Here is an 18,630-nt window from a genome sequence, read left to right as displayed (position 1 = left end):
TTTCTTTTTTTCTAATTACAAGTGCATGGCAGTAAAGACTATAATAACAGCTAGGAGGCTGGGCACAGTAGAACTCTAACCTGAAGTCACAAGGTCCAGAGTTCAACCCCCAGCAACACATATGCCAAGTGTGCTGCTCTGCTCTTTCTCCTTATCTATCTATTGTGAAATTAATAAAATTAATGGAGAGAGAGAGAGAGAGAGAGAGAAGGAGAATGTGACCTACTAGTCAGTTTGCAGAGCTGCCTTAAATTAAGCTAAGGCAACAACAATTTCAATCAATATTTTTTTTACAACCTAGTGACACAATGTACTATTATCAACTAGTATTACTAACTTAGCAGCAGTATCAGTAGTAGTAGTAGTACTATTAGAATTCACATAAGGCTTTTACTTTCGTGTGTGTGTGTGTGTGTGTGTGTGTGTGTGTGTGTGTGTGTGTATACGTACACACGCACTGCAGGACGTCAAGCATACACAACTACATCACCCCAGGACAGCATTTCCATTCTTTCTTTCTATTTCAGAGATAGTTTAATGTATATACAGAAACAGACACACACCGGCAATGGATGGCTCTCCCCTTGGGGTCATGGTGCATTCGTGTGGCAGCAAGACTCAAATCCAGGCCCTCTATATGGCAAAGTATATGTTCTACCAGGTGAGCTATCTCCTGGCACGAGGACTTTCCATCTTCCTTCCTTCCTTCCTTTCTTTCTTTCTTTCTTTCTTCCCTTCTTTCTTTTTAATGAAAGAGAAATCTAAGCACTGCTCAGCTCTGGTTTAGAGTGGTGTTGAACCAGGGACCTCAGAGCCTCAGGCTTGAAAGTCTTTTTAATATTTATTTATTTATTCCCTTTTGTTGCCCTTGTTGTTTTATAGTTGTAGTTATTATTGTTGTTGATGATGATGTCGTATAGGACAGAGAGAAGTGGAGAGAGGAGGGGAAGACAGAGAGGGGAAGAGAAAGACAGACACCTTCAGACCTGCTTCGTTTGTGAAGCGACTCTCCTGCAGGTAGGGAGCCGGGGGTTCGAACAAGGATCCTGCGCTTTGCACCATGTACGCTTAACCTGCTGCACTATCTCCCAACTCCCCGAAAGTCTTTTATATAACCATTAGACTACCTCCCTAGCCCTAGGATTTTACTTCTTTATAAAATTTTTTTTACACTTTGAAATGCTATGTCAGAAAAACTTCTTTTCCAATTATCTTAACTTTGTAAAGTTGTACATGTTCTTCTAGTCTGAATGCCTAAGTTCTAGTACTTCATAAAAGAATTGTTCTTTTTTTTTTTCCAGTACACTATTATTTCTTTATCTGACAGAGAGAAATTGAGCGGGATAAGAAAATAGAGACACCTACAGCACTGTTTCATTTGTGAAGTCTCCCCACCCCCAGCATGTGGGGATTGCAGACTTGGACTGAGTTCTACGCTGCACCCACCACCAGAACTCTGTGCCTCCATCCTTCTAATGACAACCCCCATAGTTCTCACAAAGTCTAAGAAACAGTTTGCAGTTTAGCTACTTTTTTTTAAGTTCATATGTTTTAACTCTATAACCTACATGTACCCTCCTTTTCTGGGATATATTTTACAAGGAAGCACATTGTTTATTACCAAATGTCTGGCAGCAGTAGAGAGCACCAGAGTAAAAATGATGTGTGTGGTTTTTGGTGGTTAGTTAGGCTTATTGCTCAAAACCGTTGGATTGCTCCTGTACATGCCTTTTTAAATTTATGTTTGTGGTCTATACAGAACTACTCACTGTAGCGATTGATGATTCTCTGGGACTAGCTAAACATCGAAAAATAAGAAATTGACAGATTCAAGTTCAAATATGCCTACATATCTATTGTGTGAATGTTATTTTTGATCTTCTCTGTGAAGTGTATTTGTGTCTTTTAAGCCAGCGGTCTATAGTTCTCGTGGTTCTTCATTTTTTCTTGCCACAAGGGTTATCCTTGGGATTTAATGATATCTGACATTATGACTTCACTGTTAGTTGTGGGGTTCCCCCCCCTTTTTCTTTTCCTCTAAATAGAAGAGGAGAGATAGGGAGAGATACCACAGCACTGGTCTACCTCCTGTGAAGCCACCCCCACCCCCAACACACACACACAGGCCCATGTGATAGCTCTTATCTGGGCCCTCATGATGGTAATGATATCGAGTGAGCCACCTGGCTAGCTCCCTCATGGCTATTCTCTATAGATGTTCTGAAAGTGTGTCTATATCTCAAGTAGAATGTGATTTTGCAGGACTTTCATTTATACAATTCAGGGATCTTAATTTTTTTTAATTTATTTTTTTAGAGTGAGATGGGAGAGAAAATGAGAAGGAAAGGAGGATAGAGAGGAAGGGAGAAAGATTTCTTTCTCTTTTTTTTTGTTTTTAATTTTTTTTTTTTTAAACCAGAGCACTGCTCAACTGTGGCTTATGGTGGTGCGGGGGATTGAACTTGGGGGTTTGGAGCCTCAGGCATGAGAGTCTCTTTACATAACAATTATGCTACCTAAACCCTCCGCTGAAAGATTTCTGCAGTTCTCCTTCACTGCTCATTAAACTTTCCCACTGCAGTTGGGGACCAGGGGCTTTAACTTGGTTCCCTGGGCATGGTAACATGTTCACTCTACCAGGTGTGCCATTAGATGGCCCTGAGATAATTTTCTTAAATAGTCTATAATTGACACTGAAAGCATGACAACTAAAAAATTACAAAATTCAATGTTCTTCAAAGAATTCACTGATATGATCTTGAAAAGTTAAATGATCCTTCCTACTCCTTGATCTCTTAGAAACTCAAGGGAAATTTTCATTCTGAGGTAAAATCTCTGTAGTGTAATAAACATTTATACTTAGTAATATGAGTGTCTTAAGTGTCTCCACCACACTGTTTTAATCTGTAACTGCTTTCAAGGGACCAGAGTGAAAGAGCACTTTTCCAGTCCTAGTGAGTCAGCCCTGCCAGACCACAAGGCTTGTAAGATGAGACTCTTTCCAGTTTGTGGGAGTTAAATAAGAGAAATAGAATCCCCACTTTCGGCTTACATCAATAAGAGAAATTTTCTATTTGTAATACTCAAGACTTGAACTGGGAGCTGGGCAGTGGAGCACCCAACTAAGCACACATGTTACAATGAGCAAGGAACTCAGTCCAAGTCTGCAATCCCCACATGCCTGAGGTGGGGGGGGGGGGATTTCACAAATGAAACAGTGCTACAGGTGTCTCTCTATCTTCTTATCCCTCTCAATTTCTTTCTATCAGATAAAGAAATAATAGTGTATTGGGGGGAAAAATCTGTAATCTTATAATCTTGTAAACCACTAATTTAAAAAAATAATGAAAAAGGAAAGGAAGAGCACTACTAATGCTAACGTTAAAAGTGAAAAAGATGTAAGAAAGTGCTGTGTTTCAGTCAGAAAAAAAGATTCTTGAATTAGTTAAAAAGTAAAATGTGGGGAAGTCGGGTTAAGCACACGTAGCGCGAAGCGCCGGTTCAAACCCCTGGCTTCCCACCTGCAGGGCAGTCATGTCACAGGCCCGGAAGCAGGTCTGCAGGTGTCTATCTTTCCCTCCCCCTCTCTGTCTTCCCCTCCTCTCCATTTCTCTCTGTCCTATCCAACAACAATGACATCAATAATAACTACAACAATAAAACAACAAGGGAAACAAAAGGAAATAAAGAAAGAAAGAAAAAAAAGTAAAATGTGGGATTTAGTGATAGATCGCTACAACATGAATGATCTATTTAAAAGAATTTTTTTTAAACATTTTTGTCAGTACTAACACCACACTTATCAATGGAGATGGAAAAGCAACTAGTTTGTGGAATAAGAATATACAAAGGGAACAGGTGGTTCTTGAAACAAGTTGAGGTTGGTACAAATACTTCAATAAATGGTGACAACAATATGTGTACTGCCTTTACTGTGAATGAAGGTTGATTTATGATTTTTTTTTTAATGAGCTCTCTTTACCTGATCCAGTATTAGTTGTGTTTCTCTCTGAGCTAAAGAATGGACAAGAGGATTATAGGCTTGACCAGGATGTCAGCATAGATGAAACCAGCCCATTTTGAATACAGCTTATGACTTTATATTAAAAAAGACACAGGACATATCATCATACTCATTGCTGCTTTGGTTTTAGAGTTTCCGATGGACTTAATGGTTATATTTTCCTCTAGAAATGACACACTGTAGGAGAGCGCATGCATTATTTTGTGCAAGGACCTCAACTTGAGCCCCTGGTCCCCACTTGAAGAAAATTGGGTGGAAGCTTCACAAGTGGTGGAGCAGTGCTGCAGATCTCTCTCTCTCTCTCTCTCTCTCTTCCCCCCCTCCCACACACACACTTTCTCTCTATTTTTCCCTGGCTCTGTCAGGAAGGAAGGAAGGAAGGAAGGAAGGAAAGAAAGAAAGGAAGGAAACAGGGAGGAGGGGGCACTGAGAGTTTTGGGTTCATCATGAAGGTACCAAGTCCCAGAGTGACAATATTAATAATCAATTAATAAAAAGAAATGACATTACAGTCAATAATATCTATACACCTTTCCCATATTTGGGAACTACCCTCTTCCCTGATCCAGCATTCTGGTCCTTTTGCCAGCCGTGACATCATCTCCCCAGACAATAACTTGGATCCACCTGCATTTCAGATTTCAGGCTCAGGGGAAAAAAACAAACAAACAAAAAGCTAGTATAGCCCTTTGGAATATAACTAAAATATGCCTACTAGCTATCTACAAAATGGAGAAACTCCCCCGCCAACTGTTCATCTGTACTATTCCAGCCTTTAGGTTCATGATTAGTCAACAATTTGTTTGGCTTTATATGTTAACTCTCTTTAAAGCCACCAGGTTCCAGATGCTACCATGATGTCAACCTGACTTCCCTGGACAAACAACCCCACCGATGTGTCCTGGAGCTCCGCTTTCCCAGAGCCCTGCCCCACTAGGAAAAGAGAGAGGCAGGCTGGGAGTATGGATCGACCTGTCAATGCCCATGTTCAGTGAGGAAGCAATTACAGAAGCCAGACCTTCCACCTTCTGCATCCCACAATGACCCTGGGTCCATACTCGCAGAGGCTTAAAGAATAGGACAGCTATCGGGGGAGGGGATGGGATACAGAGTTCTGGTGGTGGGAATTGTGTGGAGTTGTACCTCTCTTATCCTATGGCTTTGTCAGTGTTTCCTTTTTATAAATAAAAATTTAAAAAATTAAAAAAAGAAATAACATACTGTTAACTAGAGATTTATTGGTGGCAGAAGTTAATAGCTTTAGAAATTAACTTGCTCCTATATTTTATAGAATCATTAAGCTTAGGAATGATTAAACTGTTAAATTTTATTATACTCTAGGAAAATTTATATCTATGGTGTCTGTGGTGATCATGATTTAAAGTATTCAAAAATGTTTAGCAAATGCCAAGAGTAAGCTATTGTTTCTTCTTTAGGATGAAGAGAAGACAACTAGAAGAACTTTTCCATCAGATTTCATGGAATCCCCTGAAGGAATTATCTTTTCATATATTTATTTATTTTTAATGTCTACTAGACTATATTGCTCGTCTATGAACTGGAGCCAACCATTAATAAGATATATATAAGAAGAAACCCACCCACTTCAGAGGTGTTTTTTTTTTATATATGCAATTTCTTCCACAATCTGTTATATACCATGAAATGCACAAATAGTTTTGCAAATCTCTTAAATTATAGATAGTATGTCTGGCACCTTTAAAAAAATTAAGCATTGAAGAAAGTAAACTGACTACAGTGTTTAAACTAATCTACTAAATCTTGGCGTTGGTAGCAGAAATACATATGTATAGTATGTCTGAATAAGAGTTGCAAAAACTGGGTCCTGAAATCTCTACATTAACTAGGGGAAACAATATACACGTATATCTGAAGGAACCTTGAATTGCTAAAGCAACACAGAGAAAGTTGAAAGTTGAAAAGTTATGTCAAAAATTCTAAAGTAGCAGTGCAGGAGATGGCGCAGTGGGTGAACAAACTTTAAAATTCTGAAGGGGGGGGGACTCAACTCCTAGCATATCTCTAGACTTTATCTTTCCGTCGCAGTGTTTTGCTCTTTAAAAAGTCAACTAGTGGCAGTGAAAATGCTTGTACATAAGTGTAATAACTTCTGCCTTGGGGGTGGATTAAAAACAAGGTTATATTCCTTTTCTTCCATCACTTTTCTCCTTTCTAGTTCTCTGAGGACTAGTCTCTGAGAACTCAACTTCTGAGGACATAGTGGCTCGGAAAGATGACTCTGGAGTTCACTATATTCAAATACCCTTCTTCTCTTCCTTTGAGAAATGATAGCCTTGGCAGAAGGCAGCTAGGGAAGGGAGACTGGAATAGTTAGTATGTATAAATCCAGTACAGTGGGGTTTAGTGTTCACAAAAGAGAGCCAGGGATGGCCTGGGTCTGAATTGTCACGTGAGTATGACTAGAAAGCATGGTCTTTCTTCCTCAATGTCAGAGAACCAAACCGGCCTATACCCAAACCTCGTCTCAGCTGCTGCTCTCTCCCTTACATCACTCTGCATGAAATAACTATAGCAATTTGTTTTTGCCCTTCTAGGACAAAGCAACACATCTGTGGTTATTATGAAGACAGGCATACAAAATCCCCAGGCTACTTACGGCTGAAAATAAGATATATATTCTGTGACCTACTCACATCTAACTAATACTAATGTGAAAACTGTTCTGTTCTTGTTTAAGACTCCAGCAGGCTCCTACAGAGAAGACTTCTCCACAGAGAAGCTTTAATGAAAGATTAAGAACTGCCAGCCAGACCTGCAACATGGGAGGGCACATATGAAAGTATTACACTCAAATTTATTCTTTTAGCATCCTAACCATCAAGAGTTAGGAACATAAAAAGCATCCTCTAGTTTTCCATTAGCATACTATAATTCCCTATTAAATACTTTCCAGGAATCCCCATGCTAGTCAGCTAATGATTTAATGGATCTTTCCTTTATAACGAATTATAGTTCAAAGTACCTGTAAGTGTGGCCACGATGCCTCAAGGGTAGGCTCATCTTCTTCTGGGTCAAATTCATTGCTGTCACTAGGAGGGAGAGTTCTGAATATATTGCAAGATACCTAAAAATAAACAGCAGCAGAGTTAGCTGGAAGCACTTCCTGGGCTGCTTTACACAAGGTCTTTGCAACCAGCCAACGGAAAAACAGATGAGAGATGATAGGCACACCACCAAACTGGAAGGAGCACGTCTTGCTCTGAAGCCAGGACCACCTCTAGGCAAAGCTGGAAAGTAGCAAAAACAGTGACCTCCTCACCCTTGAACAGTACTCCTTGCCTAGGTACACTCCAGGTACCTATGTTTTTATACTTTCCATCAAAGCCTACTCACTGTTACTTACTAGTCAAGCATCTCTCTAATTCCTCTAGTTACAGTAAGACGTCAATAACAATGGATTTCACATATTTGCCTTCTTGGGCTGAATCACAATTTGTAAATTCACAGTCAAACTAATAGTGAAATGTCAGGCATTTACAGAAAGTAAATCAGAAGAGATTTCTGAAATTAACATCCCTAAAGTCATACTTAATCTGTTCTCAGTTTGGCTTACAAAATAGTAATGATGCTCAAACTAAGATATACCTATCTTGGGCTGGGGAGATATCCCAGAATTAGCAAAGAAGATTTTTTTTTTTTGCCTGAGGCCCCACAGGAGGTCAAAGGTTCAATCCCAGGTACCATCATATGCCAGAACTGAGCAGCGCTCTGTTGTCCAGCTCTTACTCATGAAATTAAATATGCAGTCTGGAAGGTGATACAGTGAATAAAGTGTTGGACTCTCAAGCATAGGGTTCTGAGTTTGATCATCAATAGCACATGTATCAGAGTAATGTCAGGCCTCTCCCTCTCTCCTCCTGTCAAATAATAAATAAATAAAGTATTTAAAATTAAAAAAACAATTTTAAATGAAATACCAGTGTCATAAATCTATAAGTTAGGTAATCCTTTGCCAAAAGCAGCTTCCAAATTAAAAAAGAGTTGGTAACTGTTGAGACTGTGATGTAGAAATAAAGACTATACTAGTCAACTACCTCTATATACATTTCAAGATGACTACAATAAAATGCTGTTACTACTATTCTCAGGGTTCCCTTTCAACTTCTATTTCTTTTTGGCTCCAGGGTTATTGCTGGGTCTCAGTAACTGCACCATGAATCCACTGTTACTGGAGGCCATTTTTCCCCCTTTTGTTGCCCTTGTTGTGGTTATTATTGTTGTTGATGTAGTTCGTTGTTGGATAGGACAGAGAGAAATGGAGAGAGGAGGGGAAGACAGAGAGGGGGAGAGAAAGATAGACACCTGCAGACCTGCTTCACTACTTGTGAAGCGACTCCCCTGCAGGTGGGGTACCAGGGGCTTGAACCGGGATCCTTGCATGGGTCCTTGCACTTTGAGCCACCAGCATTTAAACTGCTGCACTACCGCCCAACTCCCAATTATTTCAATTTTTAAACCATAGAAACTAAGCATAGATGTATGAGTTACGGAAAGAAAATTTGATTTTAAGCGCAATGATAGGTTACTATTAAATCATGAAGAAAAAAGTGACAAGATTTGGTTTCTGCAAAGGTCTGGATCAGACTGTAGGTATCTATTTCTCTCTGTCTCTATCATAATTTTAAAAAGAAAAAATGGTGGAAGAGACCACCAGGAGCAGTGGATTCCTCCTGCAGGCACTGAGTCCCAGAGATACCCTTGATCCAGGTGGGGGTGGGGGGAGAGCAAAGGCAAGTAATATTGCTCTGAGGTTGACAAAAATGACATAGAGCAGATTCAGCATCCCTATGACAAGATTACTACTATTATTCCCAAATTAACACTAGGAAATGGAAACATGGGTATTAAGATCTATGTTTGGGGTATGGGAAATTTTTCACCAGCAGAGAGCACAGGGCCCCTGTGTTAAAAATACACAAGAGGACCTCTCTCTCATCCTCCTCACCCCAATTACTTGGTAGACAGCAGTTAAAACTGAGCATATGCTGTCAGACATAGAATTGAATGATTTTTAGTCAAAATGACTGGGGGAAAAATGTATGTGTGTGCATTTGCATATATATATATAGAGAGAGAGAGAGAGAGAGAATGTTTTCATATAACTAATCACTAAATACACAGTTGGTTTTATCCCTTATAATTATCAGAGAATATGTTTATGAAGAAAAGTGAGGGGGGTCGGGCGGTGGCGCAGTGAGTTAAGCGCATGTGGCACAAAGTGCAAGGACCGGCCTAAGGATCTCGGTTTGAAGGCTCCTGGTTGGAGCCCCCGGCTCCCCACCTGCAGGGGAGTCGCTTCACAGGCGGTGAAGCAGGTCTGCAGGTGTCTGTCTTTCTCGCCCCCTCTCTGTCTTCCCCTCCTCTCTCCATTTCTCTCTGTCCTATCCAACAATGAACAACATCAACAAAGGCAATAATAATAACCACAACGAGGCTACGACAACAAGGGCAACAAAAAAGGGGGGGGGGGAAATGGCCTCCAGGAGCAGTGGATTCATGGTGCAGGCCCCGAGCCCAGCAATAACCGTGGAGGGGGAAAAAAAGAAGAAGAAGAAGAAGAGTGAGTTGGCAAATAACCATCAAGTTATGTACTTCTTTTCAAAAACCAATGATACTGTAATAATAAGGGTAAAAGTCTTTTAATTATTTTGAGTTTTCACCAAATTGTACATATTAAAAAAAAAAATCAAGGGAGTCAGGTAGTAGTGCAGTGGGTTGAGCATACATGGCTCAAAGCGCAAGGACCTGTGTAAGGATACTGGTTCGAGCCCCCGGCTCCCCACCTGCAGGGGAGTGAGGTGAAGCAGGTCTGCAGGTGTCTATCTTTTTCTCTCCGTCTTTCTTTTTTAAATGTTTTTAATATTTATTTATTTATTCCCTTTTGTTGTCCTTGTTTATTGTTGTAGTTATTACTGATGTTGTTGTTGGATAGGACAGAGAGAAATGGAGAGAGATGGGGAATACAGAGAGGGGGAGAGAAAGATAAGACACCTGCAGACCTGCTTCACCGCCTGTGAAGCGACTCCCCTGCAGGTGGGGAGCTGGGGGCTCGAATTGGGATCCTTATGCCAGCCGGTCCTTGCGCTCCCCCTCTCTGTCTTCCCCTCCTCTCTCCATTTCTCTCTGTCCTATGTAACAACAATGACATCAATAACAACAACAATAATTACAAAAAAAAAAAAAGGGCAGCAAAAGGGAAAATAAATAAATATAAAAATTTTTTTTAAAAAAGGACAACTGGGCTAAGGTTTCATTCAGAATGACTTGTTTAAATTTACTGTACTTTGTCACAAGTTTTTTCTTCTCCCAAGGCATTGGGGAAGGAGGGTGTCTCTTTGTAGTCTAACAAAAAAGAGTTCAAAAAAGAGGCCTAGCAACTCTCGCTCCTCTGTATTTCTAGACTTATATAGGGTCCATCATATGCAGCAGCAATTATTTGTTTATATATTCTTCTTTCCACATGGGTGTCTCCCTCTATATGAAGCATCGATAATTTTTATATTTATTATTATACAGAAACTGAGAAGGGGGGGGGGCAGAGAGGGAAGAGACAGAGAGATACTTGCAGCCCTGCTTCATCACTTATGAAGCTTTCCCCTTGCAGGTGGAAGCCAGAAGTCTGAACCCGGTCCTTGCACACTGTAATGTGACTACTTACCCAGGTGCACCACTGCCTAGGCCCTGAAGCATCAAATAAATGTGCACAAAAATGTTTATTTTGGTTTTAGTCAAGCCAAATTTCAATTTTAAGTATTCTGAGGGATTTAAATAAATGTAGGCACGGCAGGGGTAGAGAGCATAATGGTTATGCAAAGAGACTCTCATGCCTGAGGTTACTAAGTCCCAGGTTCAAACCCCCACCCCACATACACATACACACACCACCATAAGCTAGAGCTGAGCAGTGCTCTGGTAAATAAATAAATAAATAAATAAATAAATAAATGTAGGCTATTTGACTTAAAATGCTTAATACTGTAGAGTGTTCTAAATCCCTGGTTTAACTGAAGATTTAGTTCTAGGTTGTCACGTTAAATATATCAATAAGCCAAACAGTAGCTCTAATGACATGTACATCTTATTTAGGGACACAATGTCATTTCCTTCTTTGCTTTTCCTTGTCATTCTTTATTTGGTTTACTTCTAAACAATCAGCAGATGGGTAATGAGGAAGCATGGGTCTACTGAGCTGGACAACCAAGTAGATTCACTCATCAAGTAATTCTCTAGAACTCTGCTTTGCAGCCTACCCTGTCAGGACAAGTCTACAAATGTGAGCTGTTCTTCCAGTCAATAAACCCTCTTTTCACTATACAGAAAAAGAAAAAAGAAAAGTTCTCTATCATGCTTGAAAAGAAATACCAAAGCATATCTAGCATAATGGAAATAGTCATGATCCTGACCCAGCCTTGCATATAAAAGGTGCTTAATTAAAAGAGTGTGGATGGATAAACCATGGTTCCCACCCTCAAGGATCCATTCTTTTTTTTTTTAAGTATATTCTTGTTTTAATTTTTCCCCTTTTTTTTTATTAATGGGGAATTAATGTTTTACATTCAACAGTAAGTACAACAGACTGTACATGTCAAGGATCCATTCTATGAGGATGGGGGTTGATAACATAATAGTTATGCAGAGAGACTCTTATGCCAGAGGCTCCAAATCCCAGGTTCAATCATCCCTAGATACGACCATAACCTAGAACTGCTCTGTAAAATAAAATACAACAAAATGAAATAGAATAAACTAGAGTCTATTTTATGAAGCCAATCTTAAAACTGAAAGAATGAAACAGTGATTTGTAAAAGTCTCCAAAATGTGTAAAATCAGGACTAATCTCTACATTGACTATCAAAGAGACACATCAAATTAGTGGAATATATTGTAAAACTATCAGCAGGGAAGCAATTACAGACTTTCTGCATCCCACAATGACCTTGGTTCCATACTCCCAGAGGGTTAAAGAATAGGAAAGCTATTGGGGGGGATGGGAAACGGAGTTCTAGTGGTGGGAATTGTGTGGAGTTATACCCCTCTTATCCTATAGTTTAATCAATGTTTCCTTCTTATAAATAAAAAATTTAAAAAGCAACCAAAACAATAAAATATCTAAGAATAAACCTAACCAAAAAAGTGAAAGACTTGTATACTGAAAATTATGAGTCACTACTCAAGGAAATTGAAAAAGACACAAAGAAATGGAAAGATATTCCATGTTTATGGGTTGGAGGAATTAACATCATCAAAATGAATATGCTACCTAGAGCCATATACAAATTTAATGCTATCCCCATCAAGATCCCAACCACATTTTTTAGGAGAACAGAACAATTGCTACAGATGTTTATCTGGAACCAGAAGAGACCTAGAATTACCAAAACAATCTTGAGAAGAAAGAACAGAACAGAGGCATCATACTCCCAGATCTCAAATTATATTATACGGCCCTTGTCATCAAAACTGCTTGGTACTGAACATGAATAGACACACTGACCAGTGGAATAGAATTGAGAGTCCAGAAGTAAGCCCCCACACCTATGGACATCTAATCTCTGACAAAGGGGCCCAGACTATTAAATGGGGAAAGCAGAGTCTCATCAACAAATGGTGTTGAAAAAAATGGGTTGAAACATGCAGAAGAATGAAACTGAATCACTGTATTTCACCAAATACAAAAGTAAATTCCAAGTGGATCAAGGACTTGGATGTTAGATCAGAAACTATCAGATACTTAAGAGGAAAATATTGGCAGAACTCTTCTCTGCATAAATTTTAAAGACATCTTCAATGAAACAAATCCAATTACAAAGAAGACTAAGGCAAGCATAAACCTATGGGACTACATCAAATTAAAAAGCTTCTGCACACCTAAAGAAACTACTACACAAACCAAGAGACACCCTCACAGAATGGGAGAAGATCTTTACATGCCACACATCAGACAAGAGGCTAATAACCAGAATATATAAAGAACCTGCAAATCTCAACAACAAGAAAACAAATCACCCCATCCAAAAATGGGGGGAAGACATGGACAGAATATTCACCACAGAAGAGATCCAAAAGGTTGAGAAACACATGAAATAATGCTCCAAGTCTCTGATTGTCAGACAGATGCAAATAAAGACAACAACAAGATACCACTTCACTCCTGTGAGAATGTCATACATACATCAGAAAAGGTAAGAGCAGCAAATGCTGGAGAAGGTGTGGGGTCAAAGGAACCCTCCTTCACTGCTGGTGGGACTGTCAATTGGTCCAACCTCTGTGGAGAACAGTCTGGAGAACTCTCAGAAGGCTAGAAATGGACCTACCCTATGACCCTGCAATTCCTCTCCTGGGGATATATCCTAAGGAACCCAACACATCCATCCAAAAAGATCTGTGTTCTTAGCACAATTTGTAATAGCAACCCAGGTGTCCAACAACAAATGAGTGGCTGAGCAAGTTGTGGTATATATACACAATGGAATACTACTCAGCTGTAAAAAATGGTGACTTCACCGTTTTCAGCTGATCTTGGATAGACCTTGAAAAAATCATGTTGAGTGAAATAAGTCAGAAACAGAAGGATGAATATGGGATGATCTCATTCTCAGGCAGAAGTTGAAAAACAAGATCAGAAGAGAAAACACAAGTAGAACCTGAACTGGAATTGGAGTATTGCACCAAAGTAAAAGACTCTGGGGTGGGTGGGTGGGTAGAATACAGATCCAAGAAGGATGACAGAGGACTTAGTGGGGGTTGTATTGTTATATGGAAAACTGGGAAATGTTATGCATGTACAAACTATTGTATTATGTTATGCATGTACAAACTATTGTATTTCCTGTCAAATGTAAAACATTAATTCCCCAATAAGGAAATTAAAAAAAATTTTTTTAAGACTCCAGAGAATGCCCTTTGCATGCCACTTTATATGATGCTACTTCTGTACCGATTATACATTGTAACACAGCCCACAAAATCATTTATATCTTGTTTGTTTAATGTTGAAGTAGTTATGTTTATAAAGGGTTCAATGAGTTACCAAAGAATAAACTGTGAAAAGTTAAAAAAAAAAAAAACTAAAGGTGATTATCATATCTACATAAGAGCAAAAAGAAGTGTTTGTAAATACTGAAGTGGGAAAGCAATTGAAAAATGGTGTGACTGTACTTACAAAGATAAGAACAGAAATGATAGCCAGAAGGACATTAAGAAAAGCTATATTAAAATAACAAAAAAAATAATAACATTTGTCAGTAAATGATAAAACTTGGTGGCTACTATTACATCTCCTAGAACACAAGTTAAGTTTTATATCTCCAAAAAGTATAAGGCATGCACATACAGTGAATTATGCCTTTAATTTCAAGACGAAAATGGACTCTTAAATTTTTTGAACAAGATTATTGCTACAAAGAAAAAGTCAAAAATCAGAGCTGGGGCCAGGTGGTGGCGTACCTGGTTAAGAGAACACATTACAGTGCACCAGGATCAATCCCCTGGCCCCTACCTGCAAAGAGAAAGCTTCACAAATGGTGAAACAGTGCTGCAGGTGTCTGTCTCTGTCCCTCTCTACCTCCTCCCCTCTTAGTGTCTCTGTGTCTCTATCTAATAATAAATAAATAAATAAATTTAAAAAGCCAGAGTCACCCTCAATGCCTAAGTGCCTAGCTCATAAATGGGTGAATATGATTCACTGAATGGACCAGTTTAACTACACAGTTGAGCTTCAAAATCTTGGGTTTGTAAAAATGGGTCATCTATAGATGAGCTTGAGATACAGAGCTTTCTCTACATTCCTTGGTGTTTCTGAAATATTTTATATGTGTGAATCCATTTTGAGGAGCGGAATTTTCAACTGCCTTCATTAGATTTTTCAAGACTTGCAACATTTAACCAGCCTTCAGAATTATAAGTTTACTTCCACTAAATCTCCCCTTATCACTGGCAACCACTTCTGATTTATAGCCAAAAGCTAAGTGGATCATTAAATAGGTTACATCATACCATAGGTATTGGCAGTTATAGCCTTATCAAAAACGGCATGACCGCAAACAATTACCAATGTCAGTCCCCATCATACAGCAATTCTGTAAGGAGTCTATGCAGCCAGAATAAAATGCATCCAGGTAATTGTAAAATTGCTAAATGTCTCTATTATTAATGCGCCTCTAGCCCTAAACATTCTACTTTATTCATTCAGGAGTGGATATTAAAAATGAACAAAAGGAATTTTCAAAATATATTAAAGGAATTTATTTTCAATTAGTTTTAGTCTATACTGCAAAGGAAAAATAAAGTGTAGAAGTATCTTTGAGGGTGGAGAGTAGATAGCGTATGTTTCAATCCCCCACACCATCAGCCAAAATTAAGCAGTGCTCTGGGAAAAGGAGGGAGGGAGGGAGGGAGGGAGGGGGGGAGGGAAAAGAAAAAAAAAAAAAGATGGAATGTTTTTTTAAGTGTCTCTGAGGAAGTCTTATCATTTTCATTCCAGAGACATTATAATAACACTGACTACTGAAATCAAACTAAAAATCTGAGTGTACTAGCCTGGTCTCCAAAACTTATATATACTCTAAACACAGAAAAATAAAGTTGCAGGAATGAGAAGAATGGTTGGTAAAAATCTAACTAATCCGTTGTAACAAGATAGAAAACTTAGGAGTTGGAATTCCACTGAGTACTTCCTAGAGTTGGATAATGTTGGACTACCTCATCTTACAAATAAGAAAAGGTGCACTCAGCAATGTAAAAAGACAGGGTTGTGACCTCTGGGACACAACTGTATGGTAGAGGTGATTATGCTTAGTGAAGTAAGGAAGGAAGTAAAGGACAGCTACCAGATGATTTCAGTCATATGCGGAACATAGAGAATTGAAACAGATGAACTTGAAAACCTAAGACTTTGGGAGCACTTGTGCTGGTTACTGTTTGAGGGACAGAACTTCGGTGGTGAGAGTGGTGTAGTGTAAAACTATACCCCTATTATCTTATAATCTTGTAAATTAATATTAAACTATTAATAAAAAAGAAAGGGAGGAAGGGAAGGAGAGAAGAAGGGAGGGGTGACATCCCAAGAGCTATCAGTTTTCCAAGGTATCTAGTACTATCATATGCAGAGAGGGTTCTCAGTTTCTCTCTCCCTCCCTACCTCCTTCCCCACCCCCAACTTATGAGAGCCAGAACCAGGGCATCACTCTGGCATATGCAGTGCTTAAGGTCAAACTCAGGACCTCACACAAGCAAATCCTATGTTCTTTCTATTGTAGTACTTCCCAGGCAGATGGTCCTAACATTTTTAATGATATATCTCATTTTTCCCCTCTGATTCCCCCACCGCTTTTTGCCATCATTATTATACTTTCTTCCTCATCATCTCCTCCCTAAGTTTTTGGCCTGTCACAGATATTCAATGAACCCACAAGTACTTTTTACTTACCTGATGACTCAGGTCTAAGTTGATGACCTTGTTCACCATTAACCAGGAAATATGACAATCTCTTTACTCCCACTGTCCAGTATAGACCTCCACCATCAGATATCTTGACTACTACAGTTTCCCCCCTGACATTTATATTCCTCACATCCCTTATTCTAATCTCCTCAGTTAGAGGCTAAGACACAAGACCCAAGATTTACTAATTTCTGAACACCTACTGTCTTATACACAACAAATGAAAAGAACTAGAGCTGCCAATAAAATACAGAACACTCGTTAAATATGTTTCACATTAAATAATCATTTTCAGCTCAAGCATAGCCCACATATTGCATGAGACATATTTGAACATATTTGAAAATACACATATATTTGTTGTTTATCTAAAATTCAAACTTAAGTAGGTACCCTGTACTTTTATTTATTGAATCAGAAACCTAAATTTAAAATAATCAGTAACATTAACATTTATTAAGAAGTTCTACTTACTACAACTCAGTCATGAGTTCAGAACTGGGACTAGGCATACCAAGAAAAAGAAAGGAAAGGGTAATAATACTTGCACAAGCAAAGACGAGGCCCTAACAGATGCTTAGCTTTTTGTTTGGAAAAAAACAGTTAACCAGAGTCCCGAGATAGTGCAGCAGGTTAAGCACAGGTGGCACAAAGCGCAAGGACCAGCTTAAGGATCCCGGTTTGAGCTCTGGCTCCCCACCTGTAGGGGAGTGGCTTCACAAGTGGTGAAGCAGGTCTGCAGGTGTCTGTCTTTCTCTCCCCCTCCTCTGTCCATTTCTCTCTGTCCTATCTAACAACGACGACAAAAATGATAACTACAACAATAAAAAACAAGGACAACAAAAAGGGAATAAATAAATATAAAAAACAACATAGTCAACCTAAGAGTTAGCTTTTTTAGTTTTTCACTGTTAACTACAGCGACCCCCCCCCACCCCACTCCTACCCCCCAAAAAAGTTAGTCTTAAAACCTTGGCCAAGTGTGAAAGAGATGCTGCTAAAAGCAAACGAGGTGTCTAGACTGCTTTTGTCAGGTTGAGGCAACAGACAACTTGATCTGGTTTTTCACTTGTAATATCAAAATACAGTGACTAATATTTTTAAATAGTTACTTAAATTAATGCAAAAAAAAAAAAACTAAAGGTTTTCGATATCTATCTACATAGCATCTACTGCTCTTCCACCATGACTTTAGTTGACACTGGTTTGTTGTTTACGGAAAATAAGTAGCACTTAGAGTAGATGTGCTAGCACTTACTGGCTACTAACTAAATGCCTGTCATGTTTAACAACAAACAAAACAGAAGATACAGATAATATACTGGGAATTAGTTAAGGAAGAAAAAAAAAACGCCTGGGGGTGGATGGTGGCACACCTGGCTGAGTGCACATATTACGGTGCATAAGGAATCAGGTTTGACCCCCTGGTCCCCACCTGCAGGGGGGAAGCTTCTCAAGTGGTGAAATAGGGCAGCAGATGTCTCTGTCTCTCTCCCTATCACCCTCTTGCCTCTCGATTTATAGATGTCTCTATCCAATAAACAAAGATAATAAAAAAATTTTTTTTGACTGCTTAATGTTTTCAGCTGCTTTTCTGTCATATATTTGCCACCATTCTTAATATTCAGGACTCGGAAAAAGCAAGCATGTACTGATAATATGACCGGGGATCAATTCTACTACCACATAAAAATTCACCTTAAATTATCATCTATCTGATTGATAATATACTTCCTAGATGACTGGATATTGTCTTTCTTAGATAAAAAGCAGGTGAACAGTTTAGACTCAAGAATATTTCTCCCTCTCTTATGTAAAGTTATAATTTCAGATGATCATACTAAAAGTGTGTCACATATAACACAAAAGTGGTGTAACAATAAAATGAATTTTCTTAAGATGTTAGTAAATTTTCTAACAAAAAGGACTGTATGAATATTAAAGACTTAAAACAAACTTTAAAATGTTCCTCTTGTTCTAGTAACTCATGCATGTAATTATCTCAATATTGCTTCATTTCCTCTCCCTCAATTTATTCACTCATTCATTCACTCCATAATCTATCACAAACTGAAAAGAAACCAGGCTGATGTAATCAAGCATATAAGAAGCAGGGGCAGGA

General features: G+C 38.8%; 1 protein-coding gene across 5 annotated transcripts in view; it reads right to left on the bottom strand.

Annotated features, from left to right (window-relative positions):
• The window catches only part of PPP2R5E (protein phosphatase 2 regulatory subunit B'epsilon), a 228,257-nt gene that overhangs the window by 90,272 nt on the left and 119,355 nt on the right, over nucleotides 1-18,630 (bottom strand). For all 5 annotated transcript variants that reach the window (XM_007530913.3, XM_060174865.1, XM_007530912.3 and 2 more), the window contains one exon: nucleotides 7,029-7,130. In XM_007530913.3, the coding sequence (XP_007530975.1) occupies nucleotides 7,029-7,130 (102 nt within the window). The remainder of the gene's footprint in view (nucleotides 1-7,028; nucleotides 7,131-18,630) is intronic.

Source organism: Erinaceus europaeus, chromosome 16, assembly GCF_950295315.1.
Source record: "Erinaceus europaeus chromosome 16, mEriEur2.1, whole genome shotgun sequence".
Taxonomy (NCBI): Eukaryota; Metazoa; Chordata; class Mammalia; order Eulipotyphla; family Erinaceidae; genus Erinaceus; species Erinaceus europaeus.
Note: the sequence above shows the minus strand (reverse complement) of the source record. Positions and strands in the feature narration are given on the sequence as shown.